Here is a 15,258-nt window from a genome sequence, read left to right on the forward strand (position 1 = left end):
TCAGCTCAACTCTTAAGTGTTAAGAAAATTAATAATAATTGCTTAAAAAAAAGACAGAATCCACTGCACTTAAGAATGAGATGCTTCTGCTCTGACCATGTAGAAATTTGAATGGTGTTGCTAGCAGTAGCTAGTATTTTGTTGCTATACCAGCCAGAGAGAAGTGCTTCAAATTTTAATGTACAACTTACTATCCTTTCAGAAATAACCTTTCTTCTAAGTGGTTATGACTCTGAGTCACTGGAAGTATTTCTGGAGTGCATCTACTGTGACATCTGATGTATGTGGGAGGGAGGATGCAGGAGGAAGGGATTATTTTTAAAACCTGCGAGTCATGCGCTGGTAGTAAAAAAATTAATTATGCACATCTGAATCTGTGGTACAAAAGAACTAACCTTAATGTAATGACTATATTGCAGGACAAGGCTATGAATATGCATAAGATGCTATTTTCTTTAGCAAACCTGTTCTTTGTGTTATATAATGAGTACTCCACAAAATATGCGTAAATGAACAGCAGTGTATTTGCACAACTAAGGACAAAGGAATAACAAAGTCAGTCAGTCTATATGCCACACATTTCAAATGTTCTTGCAAAAATAACTAAGAAAATGCCAGAACTTTGATATTTTTGACATTTCACTCCATCAACACCAGCATCGTGCTTTCTGTTGTTGTTATTTTAAATGATGTTTAGTTTCCTCTTCTGGTTTGGAGGGGAAGGCAAAACAGAGGAAGTTATTTGTAAGGCAAGGCTACAGCAAACCTCCAAAGACAGCAGCTTTCAAAAGGAGCACTTCCTGAGTTCTTGAAAACTATTATTTTCTTCCTGAAAACCTCACCTTCATCTCTGCCACTTGCTGTTAAATGCTTAAAACTGTGGTGTAAATTTTATTATGAAGCTTTGAGCATTTTGCTCTGATTTGCTAACATTTTAACTTTCATAAATGCCACCTCAAAACTACACACTGCAGAATAAACAGCATTTTTTCCAATTTAGTTACCTTCATCTTTGTATTGGCAGAAATGGTGGCAACAGTTTGACTGCCAAAAAAAAATTATAATTGAAAATGTTTTCTTCCAGACCTAGTAAAAAATAGTAAAAAATCCTTTCATTTTCCACTCTGTAGTTTTAATCCATTGCTATTTCTTCATACACAAGTGGAACTGATTTTTCTCCTTGCAGAAGAGACTTCTACATATCTGAAGGCTTTTTTTACTGTAGTTTTCTCTTCACTGTACTAAACAACTCTAGTGTGTTCAACTCTTCCCTGTTTTCCAGGCCTGTAATTAGTATTTTATTTTTTGCCTGATTCTCTACAAGTGGTCTACACCTCTGTGGTGTTATGTCTTACACAAAATGCTTTTCCATTTAAGATTTGGTGCCACTACTTATCATGCTGCTGTGTAGGAAGATACTAAGATTTTTGATTACTTGCTACCTTTTCTTCTCCAGGTAAAAGAGATGCAAAACTCTGTGTCCTGTGACCACCCACCACCTCCTCTGAGTACACTGCTTTTATAAATACTGGCTGTTACTAAAAGTGGTTCTGTGCATCTGTTACATAGCTGTGTAAGTCAACAGGAAAGTAATGAGACAGGGTATGGAACCTTTCCCTCTTTGCTGACAAACGAAAAGCTGCATGGTGAACTTAGGCAGCTTTTACAGGGAACCAACAAATCAGAAACTTGCCCTGTACTTCTAAGATAGTATGACTTTGAGCAGAAGGTATGCAACTAGGACTGTGCTGCTTCTTTCCACAAGTCTTCTGCATCCTAAGCATATATCCATTCTAGGAAAAGAACCACAAAGCTCCCAGAAGTTTGCAGAATAGCTAAAAGGATAATATTTACCTTCATACTGACAATTGCTACTCGGAGATTTGTTCCACCTAAGTCCACAGCCAAAGCACTCTGTGTCTCTAGAATGTGGTCTATATCTTGAGAGATATTATCTTTGACAGGAGGAAAACAGAATTTCTTTTGCAATGGCTCTTTGAGGTCAATAGATTTAAGGAACTTCAAAATCCTTGGAACAGCATTACCATCACCATATATTTTTGAGCTACAATATGAAAAAAATATATATATCAATTTAAATGGAAGTAACATTGCAATCTTAATTAATTATCTTATGGAAGTATCACTGCAATCTTAATTAAATGACAGAAGGCTGTAATACTGTATTGTTACAAAATTATAATATCACTATTATGACAACGCTACATTTTGAACTACTCAAGTATATTGTGGTAGGTGGTAGATAGAGCACAGTAGCTTGAAGATCACACACAACAACAGTGTGCAAGCCTGACATTAGCTTCATTTAGGAATATGGAACATAGGATGGAAAAAAATGGAAAGCTTTTTAACAACAACAACAACAACAAAAAAGAGCAAATAAGAGTTCAATTAAAGGCTCCACAGAATAACAATCTAAAATTACAGATACTAAGAATTGAGTTTCTGAACATGCTACACACTCAGACAAGATATACTTATTACAAATGTGACAAGTAGTAATAGCAATAAATGGAACGTTCACAGAATCACAATATCATATGAGTTGGAAGGGACTTCAGAGGATTATCTAGTCCAACCCCCTGTTAAAACAGGTTCCCTACTGTAGGTCCCATAGGAAAGTGTCCAGATGGGTTTTGAATATCTCTGAAGAAGAAGACTCCACAACCTCTTTGGGCAACCTGTTCTAGTGCTTTGTCACCCCCACAGTAAATAAGTTCTTCCTTGTCTTTGTATAGAACTTCCTGTATTGCAGTTTTTGTCCACTGCCTCTTGTCCTGTCATTGGGCACTACCAAAAAGAGTCTGGCCCCATCCGACTCCCACATTTCAGATATTTATAAACAATGATGAGATCCCCTCTCAGTCTTCTTTTCTTCAGGCTGAAGAGTCCAAGATCTCTCAGCTTTCCTTAAACGGGAGATGCTCCAGGCCCCTAGTCATCTTTGTGGTCCTCTGCTGGACTCTCTTCAAAAGTTTTGTTTTTTTTTTTTTAACTGAGGAGCCCAGAACTGGACAATACTCCAGATGTAGCCTGATCATGACAGAGTAGAGAAGGATCACCTCCCTCAACCTGTTGGCCACGCTCTCTGTGACACACCCTGGGATACACTATTCTTCTTGGTCATATGAGCACACTGCTAGCTGAACCTGCTATCCACCAGAGCCATTAAGTCCTTCTCAGAGCTGCTTTCCAGCAGGTCAGCTCCTAACCTGCACTGATGCATGCAGTTACTTCTCCCCACGTGCAATACCCTACACTTGCTCTTGTTGAATCCTATAAGATTCCTCTCTGCTCAGCTTACCGGTCTTTCCAGGTCTTCTTGAATTGTAGCACAGTCATCTGGTAGTGTGCCAGCCACTCCTCTCAGCTTCATATCACCAGCAAACTTGCTTAGGGTGAACTCCATCCCTTATCCAGGTCACTAATGATGTTCAGCAAGACTGGGCCCAGTAACGACCCCTGGGGAACATCGTTAGTTACAGGCCTCCAACTGGATTCTGCCACTGACCACAGCTATGTGAGCTCTTTCTGTCAGCGAGTTCTCAATACACCTCACTGTCCTCCACTCATCTATCCCACATTTACTTGACTTCATTACAAGGATGTTGTAGGAGAAAGGTACGCAACATCCACTGCCTTCCCCTCATCTACTCAGATGGTCATGACAGAATAGAAGGCTACCAGATTGATCAAGCATGATTTGCCCTTGGTGAATCCATGTTGACTATGCTTGATAACCTCCCTTTCTTCCACTTGTTTGGAGATGCCATCCAGAATAAACCTTCCCAGGGACTACGTGAGGCTGATGGACCTGTAGTTTTATGGGTCCTCCTTCTTGCCCTTCTGAAGATGTGAGTGACACTGGCTTTCCTCCAGTCCTCAAGCACCTTTCCCATTCCCCATGACCTTTCAAAGATGACAGAAGGTGGTATAGCAGTCACTTCTGCCAGCTCCCTCAGTACCTGTTGGTGCATCCCATCAGGGCCTGTGGATTTGTGTGTATCGAGTTTGCATAGACAATCTTTGACCAGATCCTCATCGACCAAAGGGAAGTCTTCCATTCTCCAGACTTTCTCTCTTATCTCCAGTATCTGGGATTCCTGAGGGGCAGTCTTAGAAGTAAAGACTGAAGCAAGAAAGGCATTCGGTAACTTTACCTCCTCAGTGCCCTGTTACCAGGACACCCACTTCTGTCAACAGCAACCCACATTTTCCCTGGTCTTCCTTTTGCTGTTCAAATATTTAAAAGAAGTCCTTCTTGTAGTCCTTGACCTCCTTTGCCAGATTTAATTTCAGCCTTAGCCTTCCTTGTTGCATTCCTGCATTCCCTGCCAACGTTCATATATTCCTCCCTCATAGCCAGACCCCTTTTCCACATTGCACAGACCTTCTTCTTCCATTTGAGTTTTTCCATGAGCTTCCTGTTCATTCATGTAGGTCCCCTGCCACCTTCGCAGAATTTCTTTCTCTTAGAGATGCACTGAACTTGAGCTTGAAAGAAGCGCTGCTTGAATGTTAACCAACTCTCTCAGATCTCCTTGCCTCCCAATGCTTTAATTACTGGGATACCTCCAAATAGGTCCTTGAAGTGGTCAAAACTGGCTCTCCTGAAGTTTAGAGTGGTAATCCTATAATCCTATTTAGTGCCTTTCTTCTTCCACGTAAGGTCTCGAACTTCACTATCTCACGATCACTGCATCCCAGGCTCATTCCAACCATCACATAACCAACCAGCCCTTCCTTCTTTGTGAGAACAAGGTCCAACAGCACACCTCTCCTCATTGGCTCCTCCATGATCTGCCACAAAAAGTTATCTTCATCTCATTGCAGAAACCTCCTGGACTGCGTGTTCCTGGCAGTGTCGATTTTCCTGCAATTATCAAGCTGCTTGAAGTCCCCCATTAGAATCAGCACCTGTGACTGCGAGACTACTTTCAGTTGTCTACAGAAGGCCTCATCAACTTTCTCCTCCTGATCAGGCAGCCTGTAGTAAACATCAACAATGATGTCACCCATATTAGTCTATGCCTTAATTCTCACCCACAAGCTCTCCATTCATCAGTCATCCCTACTTGGACCTCGATATATTCCAGTTTTTCTTTCATATAAAGAGCAACTCCACCACCTCACCTTGCTGGTCTGTCTTTTCTAAAAAGGACATATTCATCCATGACAACATTCCAGTCACGTGAGCTGTCCCACCATGTCTCTGTGACTCCATGACTCTGTGACACCATGACTCTGTGACAGCAGTGAAATCATGACCCTGTGACTGCACATGAATCTGCCTCCTGTTTATTCCCCATGCTGCATTGATATACAGACACTTTAGAGAAGAAAAGGGAGCAGAGGGTGCAGGTATCCCTAGAGGGAAGCAAGAGGATCCCCTGTAGCTATACACATCTGTGAGGCAGCTGGCTTTGTGGCTCCTGTCATGAGACAGAGCTAAAAAACATCTGCCACTATTCTGGTTGGCCTGGTTCATTCCCCAGTTGATTGCAATAGGGTTTTATAGTCTTCTTGGATTCTGCCCATGTTCTGCTTTACTGTGTCCTTCATGTCCATGTGAAAGAGCAACAGGGCATAGTAGTCTGTGCTCTTGACAATCTGTGGTACCCTCTCAGCAATGTCCCGGATCTTGGCTCCTGGGGAGACCTCTCAAGACTCCCATTTACATTAGTTTGCTACATATAAGTCTCATTTTTAAAAACCTCTGTACAAAATAATATCAAACATTTAGTACTCCAGTGAAAAGACTGAGGTCTTTAACAAATACACTCTTGAGTCTTACACATGTAACATCCTGAAGTTTTTAAGAGCTCAGTTGTTTTAGAACTGAGGCTCAGTACTGTAAATATGAAGAGCACTGAATACATCCACAGCCTCTCTGAGAGTTTGCACTCATGACCCTCCATTTATCACACCTGACGCCAATCCAGCTACAAAGTAGCATGTCTTTCAAGCAGATGTCAAAGGTAGACAGGCAGGATGTTCTCTCCCATACTCCGTGTTCCACTATGGAATGAGCTGTCTTCATAATTCTAGTCTAAACTAATACATGAACTTTCTCCTCTTTGCTTTCTGTTGGATGTTAAACTACCAGTTATACCAAAACATCATTAGTAACTTCAGATTAGCACAGTAAAAAGTCTGTGATCAAATACGACAAGTCACCTCTAAATGCTTTTCTCAACTACTTCAATGCCCCCCCCAGTGTGAAACATACTTACCATGGATACTGCTTACCAAACTGGAGCTGTAGTGCATGCAGAATTTTATCCTGTGTGTCAGCATCACGAACATGAAGAACATTTTCACCTAGATGGTAAAAGTTAACAGAACAGGACAAGTCACCTACTTAAATGAAGTTAGAGGATAAGAACTGCTTTACAAACGAATAAGGAAGTAATCATTTTTAGTTCTTCTGAGCAGGAGACTCCAGCCAAATCAACATTACTCTTCACCTTTCCTGTACCTGCCCTTGCTCCAAATAAAGCAATGGTGACTCCTAGAGTACATTATCATGCCTTACAGAACACATAGGGTAGAGTACTAGTTTTCAACAGAATTCTATAAGTACAATGAAAACCATAGGCAAGTGGTCATTTATGTCAAATCTGCATGACTGAAATACCACAGTACAGTTTAATTCCTAATGTGGTGATGAGTTCCTGTTTTTAAAGTGAAAAATGCATACAAATGAACATGGAAGTAGCTGTAAAGGACAACAATTAGTTGCCTCTCTGCTAAATGAGATGCACTGCAAATGGAGATATATATTTAACTTGTCTACAGATAAATGTCTCATTATCTCATCACTAACATGCTACAAAAATACAGGAATAGCCAGCAAAGCTTTAACAGGTCAAAAATTAAGCTGCACTGACACAGCAGTATAGCCTCTGTAAAGCGTTTGTTTTACTTTATTAAGTGAAACAAAAAACCTTCAGAACTACAAAAAAATTGAAGTAGTTATGCAAACACTTACCTGTTTCTCTTCCTGTCTGACGTGTCCCCAAGTTGATAACAGGTGTGCCAAATGCGCCCACTTCTCTGACACCACAACTGCTGTTCCCAATCATACAACCAGCGTGGGCAACTAGCTGAATGAACTGGTCAAATGGGACATGCTTCACCGCCCGAAAATTGGGATGATGTTCAATGCCCTTCTTCCTCATCACCCGAACCATCTCTTTGCTTCCTACAGAAAAACAAAAGACATGAATAAATGAATAGAGTTCACTGGAAGTCTCAACACACAAAGAAGCTAATAGCAGCCTACTGAATTGTCACCTCTGAGCTGTTTTTGTTCCTTTTCAGGCACATGAACTTAAGTTTAATCCCCAAAATCATTTCAATAAATCTAACAATTTTTTCAGTTAGTGCAAGAGGCATTACATGTTGTTCCCACATGTAACACAGTTTCCCCTTGTCTTCCTTCCCACACTGAAAAGATGAAACGTCCTTCAGCAATTTGGACAAGAATAAGTTGCAGTGGATGCAAGTCTGACGCTGAGATCATCCAGCTATTTCCATCTGGCTGGACATTCTGGGAAAAAGCACTCTGTATGAACCAATGTATGCTTTGCAACTGGTTATCCATCCTTCTGTCACACAGACATTTTACTCACCTGCATCTACATTGGGGAATAGAACAAGTGTTCTCTTGTTAAAGGAAATGAGCGCATCTAGTGTCAGTTCAAACATCTTTATGGAATGTTTAATATCTGTGGTTACTGGATGTTGCAGAGCAACTATATAATCTCTGGGTTTAACATCTTCGCCTGTTCAGATGGAAAAAAAGAAGAAAAATGTTTTTTGTTTTTCAGTAGCAGAGAGTAGTAAGAGGAGGGAGTGATGTGACAGCTTATTATTTGCCTCTCTAGGTATGACTCATAACTTTTACCTCTGCAAAGCTCCACACACTGTTAACTTTCAGGCCTAGATCTCAATCTTTGCAGGTCTAAACCAGAGCTGAGAGCTGTTCTCACATCTCCCTAAGTCTGTAATAACATGAAAACTCTGAAGCTGCTCTTAACTTTCGCTGACGGCAGCAAGAAAAGAATCTACCTGAAGGGCTGCTTCACAACAGGAGATGAGTAGGTTTGTGATTTGTGATTGTCATTACCACCCATTACTTGGGCTTTCCGCCAGCTCTCCATCATCATGCAAAGACTTTATTCCTAAAGCCATACTTGTTTTTGCATATTTATTAAACAGCTGATCTGCTACACAGTCACCTACTAATCTAATAAGATTCCATTTTCCAAGTACTCAGGCTACTGCACCACATAGGAGACTGCTTTGTCAAGCTTTACTAGAAAGCACAAAAAATCAACATCTACAGGAAATACTTCTAAGTAAATCAAAACACCAAAAGTGCTAAGCACATTTGGCCCTGTTACAATACATTCTGCAAAGGAATGTTCAGAATATAAGTTTGCTCCATTCTTTTTACATCAATTCTAAATAGCTCTGATTCTCTTTTGACACATTCTTTACACCATAATGAAAGTGTTCATATAGAAAAAAGTCTACTTTTAAATTGTTCGCATCAGAGAAATTACAAATTTAAGAAGATCTTGGTGGGATTTTTTTGTTTGTTTGTTTTTTCCTTGGAAAAGGACTAAATTTTCTGCTAAGACAGATTTGTAGCTTTTCTTACATGCAGAATAAATACAGAATAAGGCCAAATGTAGAAAGAAAGCTATGGTAGATACTGGTAGCAAATACACTCTTTTTCTTTGTTTGTTCTTTCTTTAGAAGAAATAGTTTCATAATAATCTCCAATTAAACCAAAACCCACTACCAACAAGTCTGTCCTTTGTTTCCCATGCATTTCCTAGAATCACTGTGCACCCAATGCACCACAGACCACAGATTAAGAACTCAGTGAGTTTATCTAAAGTAATTTGAAAACCACCAAGAAGTGGATTGCTCACCTAGCCATACGCGTATAACACTCATGTAGTCCTTATTTTTGGCAGAGAGAAGCTTGTCATATGAAGGACAGCCTGCTAACAGGATGCGATCATGGTCTTCACACATGGCTATCAAATGCTGCTCTGCACTCCGTGTGCAGCACACATGGTAATGGGCCAGTTTGGTTATAGCATGTCTAATAGAGTCGTCAATGGTCCCACTGACTTCCCCACCTTCAATGTGAAGAATGCGAATATTCATCAGGGCTGCAGATGTGGCTAGTGCCAAAGCATCAAATCTGTCACCATGAACTATCATTATGTCAGGTTTCAGGCGGTTTAGGACATCTGGTAACTTCACTAATGCAAGTCCTACTGATTCCACCATGGCTGCCTCATCCTCCCCTCTCACAATAGTGTGCAATCTTGTATGAATATCGAAGTCATCTTGTTCAATCATGCGATAAGTGTTACTGAAGATAAGAGAGAAAGGGTTAGAGGAAATAGAACTTGGATTTACAGCAACACAGCTTGACAAAATAATTGCATACCAGAACACTAGAATAGCTGTACTATGTTTGAACAAAAGCCTGCGTATCAAGTCTCCCTCACTAAGGAAACCAATCTGGGAACACTCTAGTCTATATAAAGATCATCCCTCCTACTCCAATTCCATCAAGTTTTCTGTACACTTTTAATAAAAAGTTTTGCTAAGCATGTTCCAGAACCCCCAGAAACTAAACTCTTTATTCATGTCTTTGCAGGGTCTACTGGAAAATTAATATGGGTCATTTTCTTTTCTGAAAAGATATGCCAGTTCTTCACCAATAAATAGACCTTGCTGGATGAATGTATAAATACAACAGAAAAAAATGCAAAGCTGAACACTTCTGCTTGCTTAAACCTAAGAGAGAAAAAAAAAAAAAAAAAAAAAAAGATGTTTTCCCATTTTGTCTTCAACTTATCTGATACATTCACTGTCCTTATCTAAAGGTTACACTTATAAATTAATTTAAATCAGACTGAATAATTAAAAATCCTCTTCAGCTAGCGAAGCAGGACTGGCTTATTTTTCCAGCCTGACCATATGCTAACCTGACAACAGGTTTTTTTGTTTGTTTTTTAAATCAGGTTAGTTTTAAGGTATTGAATTCATATTACCATATTATTGGATGAAAACAATGGCCAGTGCAAAGCAAGAAACAGCACCATAATGAGAATTTGCAGCAGTTACATTTCCTGTCTTAGCAGTCTAATAGATATAATAAAACTTCCCATGACCTCACAAAAAATCACACCTTAACTTATCACATGTCAAAATTGCTAGTTGGGAAGCCCAGAAAGTGCTTTTACCTGAAGATATGCATGACATTTCTAAAAGTTTAACAATGTTTGAATCCTGAGACCATTATGCTAAAACCTTACTTCGACTTGCAAAGTGTCTTCCTAACAGTTTAATTTTCTTAGCCCAGTTTGATAAAGGCATCTGGAGCAAAATCCGGACATAAAGACATAAAGAAGCCCAGAAAAAGTATACACTTTCTTCCTTCTGCCTTCCTCCATTCCCTCAGCAGATAGAAGAATGCTTACCTGGGATATAGGAAGTTCTTACAAAGGAAAGGATCAGAAACAAGACATTCCATCTACCCAGGCAGGTAATGTGACTGCTCACTTACACAGTATTAGGAAGGGGACATTAATCTCTTCTGCCAAATGATATCTAATACCTCTCCTACCTCTACCTCTAGTTACTCATTCTGTAAGAAAGAGATTACCCTATGCTGCTTTCTTCCCCCAAAATCCTGGAGGTGAGAACTAACAGTACTTCCCTGCAATACCAATTATATAAAAACTTTATCCAGTAAGTATGTAAATTACAACTTAGAATGACTGCAAGTTATCTTTTTGCCATGAAAATTAAAAATTGTAACACATTTTCATTTGACAATCACCGGATTCTAAGGTAAGTCTGAATGAACTGAATTTCTCACTTTGTTAGAAACTGTGTTGAAAACCTCAGTTCCAGCACTTACACAAAACTTTCTAAATTTCCAAGACTTAATTGTAAAGAAACAACAACAACAACAAAAAAAAGCAATCTTTGAAGAAGCTGAAAATTGAGATAGAATATATCTATAATGTCTGAAAAATGATTTTTAAAATTTTGTTATGTGCTTTCATGATTTCAAGGATTTTGTGATCTAGCATTCATGACTGTACTGCCAACACTTCAGAAACAGAATGAAAATGGAAGAGAGACAAAAATCCACCTTACCCATAATCATCAATCAAGTGGGAACCAAGCACTACGACATCAAGCTCAAAGAACTGTGGTTCTGCCTTAATACCAAACATAATAGGAGCTAATTTTGAATAATCAGCACGGTTGCAAGTAGCAACACAAACACGAAGTTTGTGGTTGTTTCCATTCTTCTCCATGTCTTCTTTTTGTTTCTGTTTTGAAAGATTCTTGAAATACAGTTCCTGAAAAATAAATGAATAAATAGAAACCATTAGTAACAATCTTACAGCAAATAAATGGCACACGTTATGAATAGCATATGTAACTGTAGCCCCTAACTATAGACATATACTGCCTTACCCACTGATGGTAGACAACTGATACTTTACAGTACTTAACATTAAAAGATTTCAGAAAAAAAAAAAAGTAGGGCTGTTCTTTCCATTTATCCATTTACTCACTATTTTAGTACCTTTTCTTCTATAAGTAATCCACATATTCTATACGAGCAATATTTAAATATTACGAAGTTCAATTGTAACTCTTAAACTCTGGAACACTGGAAAAGGGAGCAGGCAGTGTAGAAAAACTACAAAGCTGTTGTCAACTTGTGCAGGTAGAAAACTGGAATGGCAAAAGCTCAGCTGGAAATCGATTTAGCTACTACAGTCAAAAACAATACAAAATGCTTTTATAAATACATCAACTGCAAAAGGAGGATAAGGGAGAAGCTCCATCCTTTATCAGATGTGAGGGAAGATGATGATAATATTAAGATACTTAATGACTTAATGATTAAGTTATGGTTAAGATACTTAATGACTTAAGCACTGGAATAGGCTCCCGAGGGAGGTGGGTTGAGTCACCATCCCTGGATGTGTTTAAAAACCATTTGGATGTGGTGCTCAGGGACATGATTTGTGGAGGGTTATTTGTTAGGGTAGTATGGCTAGGTCGTGGTTGGACTCAATGATCTTTAAAGTCGTTTCCAACCTGAGTCATTCTATGACTTTTTGCCTGCTTTTTTTTACAAAGGCCAATTGTTCCCAGGATACACAACTCCTCTGAGTTGAAAGATGGTGACAGGAAACAAGATGAAGCACATACAGTCCAGTGGGAAACAATAGGTAACCTATTACATCATTTTAACATTCATAAATTCAAAGGGCTGGAAGGAATTCATCCATGGGTACTAAAGGAGGTGGTGGAAGCACTCACCACGCCATTCTCAATAATTTAGTGGCAGTCCTGGCTAACCGGGGAGGTCTCAGTTGACTGGAAGTCAGTGAATGTGATTCCAGTCTAAAAGGAAGGCAGGAAAGAGAGTCGAGGTAGCTACGGGTCTGCCTGTACTCATCTTGGTACTGGGAAGGGTTATGGAGCAGGTCCTCTTGAAAGCTGTCAAACAGCAGACATGGAACAACTGAGAGATCAAATGCAGCCAGCATAGCTTTATGAAAGGCCATGGATGTTGTCTATCTGAATTCTAATAATTCTAAAGTGTTTGACACCATCTCCCACACTATTCTCCTGGTGAAACCGGCTACTCATGGCTTGGACAGGGGTACAGTTAGGTGAAATGACTGGATGGTGGGCTCAAAGGGCAAACAGAAGTCAGTCCAGTCGGTGGCTGGTCAGCAGTGATATTCTCCAGGGCTCAGTCTTGGAGCTAATTTTATTTAACACTTTTATTAATGATCTGGAAGAGGGGATCGAATGCACCCTCACAAAGTTTGCTGATGATACCAAGTTAGGCAGGCATGCGGATCTGCTTGAGAGTAGGAAGGGTTTCCAGGGGAATCTGGTTAGACTAAGTCAGTGAGCCAAGTCCAACTGTATGACATTCAACAACACTCAACAACAACAAGGAAGTTAAATCTATCTGGAAACCAATCACTAGTACGGTTTCTCAGAGCTCTCTTTTAGGGGCAGTCCTTTTTAAAGTTTCCATAAATGACTTAGTTGCAGGACTGAAAGGAACTCTAAGTGAATTTGCTGATGATGCTAAATTGGGAAGAACTGTTGATTCCCTCGAGGGTAGAGAGGTCTTGCTGGGAAACGTTGAGTTCTGAGCAAGCACCAGCCACAAGAAGTTTAAGAAGAGCAAGTGCCAGATTCTGCACGCGGGACAGGGCAATCCTGGATGTATGTAGACTGGGACACAAGAGGTTGAAGAGCAGCTCCATGGAAAGGGATCTGGAGGTTCTGATTGATGACAAGTTGAATGTGAGCCAGCAATGGCCCTGGCAGCCCAAAGGGCCAACCATACCCTGGGGTGCAGCAGGCCCAGTGCTGCCATCAGGCGAGGGGATGGGCTGTCTCCTCTGCTCTGCACTGTGCAGCCTCACCTACAGCACTGCACGCAGTTTTATGTCTTTCTATGACATTGTGTCAGCATCTATTAGAGAGCATTCAGAGGAGGGCTACAAAGATAGCAAAAGGTCTAGAGGGGAAAATGTATGAAGAGCTGCTGAGGTCCCTCACTGCGCTCAGCGCAGAGCAGAGGCGCTGAGGGGAGCCCTCATGGCGGCTGCAGCTCCTCACAGGGAGCAGAGGGCAGCGCTGAGCTCTGCTCTGTGTGACAGCCACAGGGCCCGAGGGAACGGCATGGAGCTGTGCCAGGGGAGGGAGCTGGGGGTCTGGGAAAGGTCTGTACCAGAGGGCAGTGGGCATGGAATGGGATGCACAGGGTGTGGGCACAGCCCGAGGAGCAGTCAGGAGTTGGACTTCATGATCCCTGTGGGTACCCTTCTATTTTTGAATGTTAAGCACCAGGTCCTGGTTGTGGGTCAAAACAACCCTACATAGGCTTGAAGAAGAGCGACTGAAAAGCTGCCTGGTAGAAAAGGACCTCAGGGTTCTGGTCAACAGCCAGTGAAATGTGAGCCAACAGTGAGCCCAGGTATCCAAGAACGGCATCTGGGCCTGTATCAGAAACAGAGACCATCAGGAGCAGGGAACTTATTTGCCCTTGCACACGTGAGATCACACCTCCAATGCTGCATTCAGTTTTGGGCTTCTTTCTGCAAGAAGGATATTAAGTTACAGAGAAATGTTCAGAGAACAGCAGTGAAACTGGTGATTAGAAGAGTTGTGAGAAGTGACTGAGAGACTTGGGCTGCTTAATCTGGAAGAGGCTGAAGTGAGACCTCATCTTTCCCTGAAAGTACCTGAAAGGAGGTTGCAGCCAAGAGGGTGTTGGTCTCTCAGATGATAAACATAAGGAAAAAAACCTCATGTTGTGCCAGAGGATTTTTAAAATAGACGTTAGGAAGAATTTCCTCCTCGAGAGTGTGATCAAGCATCAATACAGGCTGCCCAGAGAAGTGCTGCAGTCCCCATCACTGGAGGTATTTAAGAGGCGTGCAGAAGCATGACTAAAGGAGATGGTTCAGCAACCAGATTTGGTAGGTCCGGTTGCTGATTGAACTTTATGATCTTGAAGGTCTTTTCCAATATAAATAATTCCATAATTCTAAACAGTAGAATGACTTTTCCCTATTCAAATGGAACTTTCTAGCTAAGAAAATTATTGGCACATAAGTAAATTAAAAAAAAAAAAATCTATTTTAAAACTACAGAATGGAACAAACTGCTAAGAGATACATTTACTGACAGGCTCTGTGAACAAAAAAAAAGTTTTTGCTCAAGTCAGTTTATGTATTTGTCAAATACACTTTGGTGAAATACAGTGAGTTAAATATTGACTCCTAATCCCTTTCATACTATGTTGCAGGCCAAAGTACATTGAGATATTAAATAATACAACATTGGGTTAGGTGACAGTAAAACAACAATTTTTGGAGATAATAATGACAATAATCATTAGTTGATCTGGAGTCCATTTTTGATTGTTGTTGTTTATTTTTAAAAAAGGGTTCTTAACATATTGGCAATTAAAATTCCCCAGGAATTGAATACTTTTTTTTTAATCAATCAATCAAACAAACAAACAACAACAACAAAACAAAGCAAACAACATCAGCAGTTAATGTAACGAGACATTTCCTCTAATGGACTCTTCCAGCCTGTTAAATAGCTGATTAAACTTTGTAATCGTGTTTAATGTTT

At 40.3% G+C, this 15,258-nt stretch overlaps 1 protein-coding gene across 8 annotated transcripts in view; it reads right to left on the minus strand.

Moving 5' to 3' along the window:
• The window catches only part of GNE (glucosamine (UDP-N-acetyl)-2-epimerase/N-acetylmannosamine kinase), a 35,234-nt gene that overhangs the window by 8,390 nt on the left and 11,586 nt on the right, over positions 1–15,258 (minus strand). For 7 of the 8 annotated variants that reach the window (XM_031610373.2, XM_090132699.1, XM_090132703.1 and 4 more), the window contains exons 2-7: positions 11,221–11,429; positions 8,967–9,418; positions 7,656–7,808; positions 7,013–7,225; positions 6,255–6,342; positions 1,855–2,065 (exon numbers count right to left, since the gene is read on the minus strand). In XM_031610373.2, the coding sequence (XP_031466233.1) occupies positions 1,855–2,065; positions 6,255–6,342; positions 7,013–7,225; positions 7,656–7,808; positions 8,967–9,418; positions 11,221–11,429 (1,326 nt within the window). Of the gene's footprint in view, positions 1–1,854; positions 2,066–6,254; positions 6,343–7,012; positions 7,226–7,655; positions 7,809–8,966; positions 9,419–11,220; positions 11,430–13,959; positions 14,113–15,258 lie in introns of all 8 variants that reach the window. The other variant, XM_090132705.1, reaches the window with a different exon arrangement.

This window comes from Phasianus colchicus, chromosome Z (genome assembly GCF_987193195.1).
Source record: "Phasianus colchicus chromosome Z, bPhaCol1.hap1.1, whole genome shotgun sequence".
Lineage (NCBI taxonomy): Eukaryota > Metazoa > Chordata > Aves > Galliformes > Phasianidae > Phasianus > Phasianus colchicus.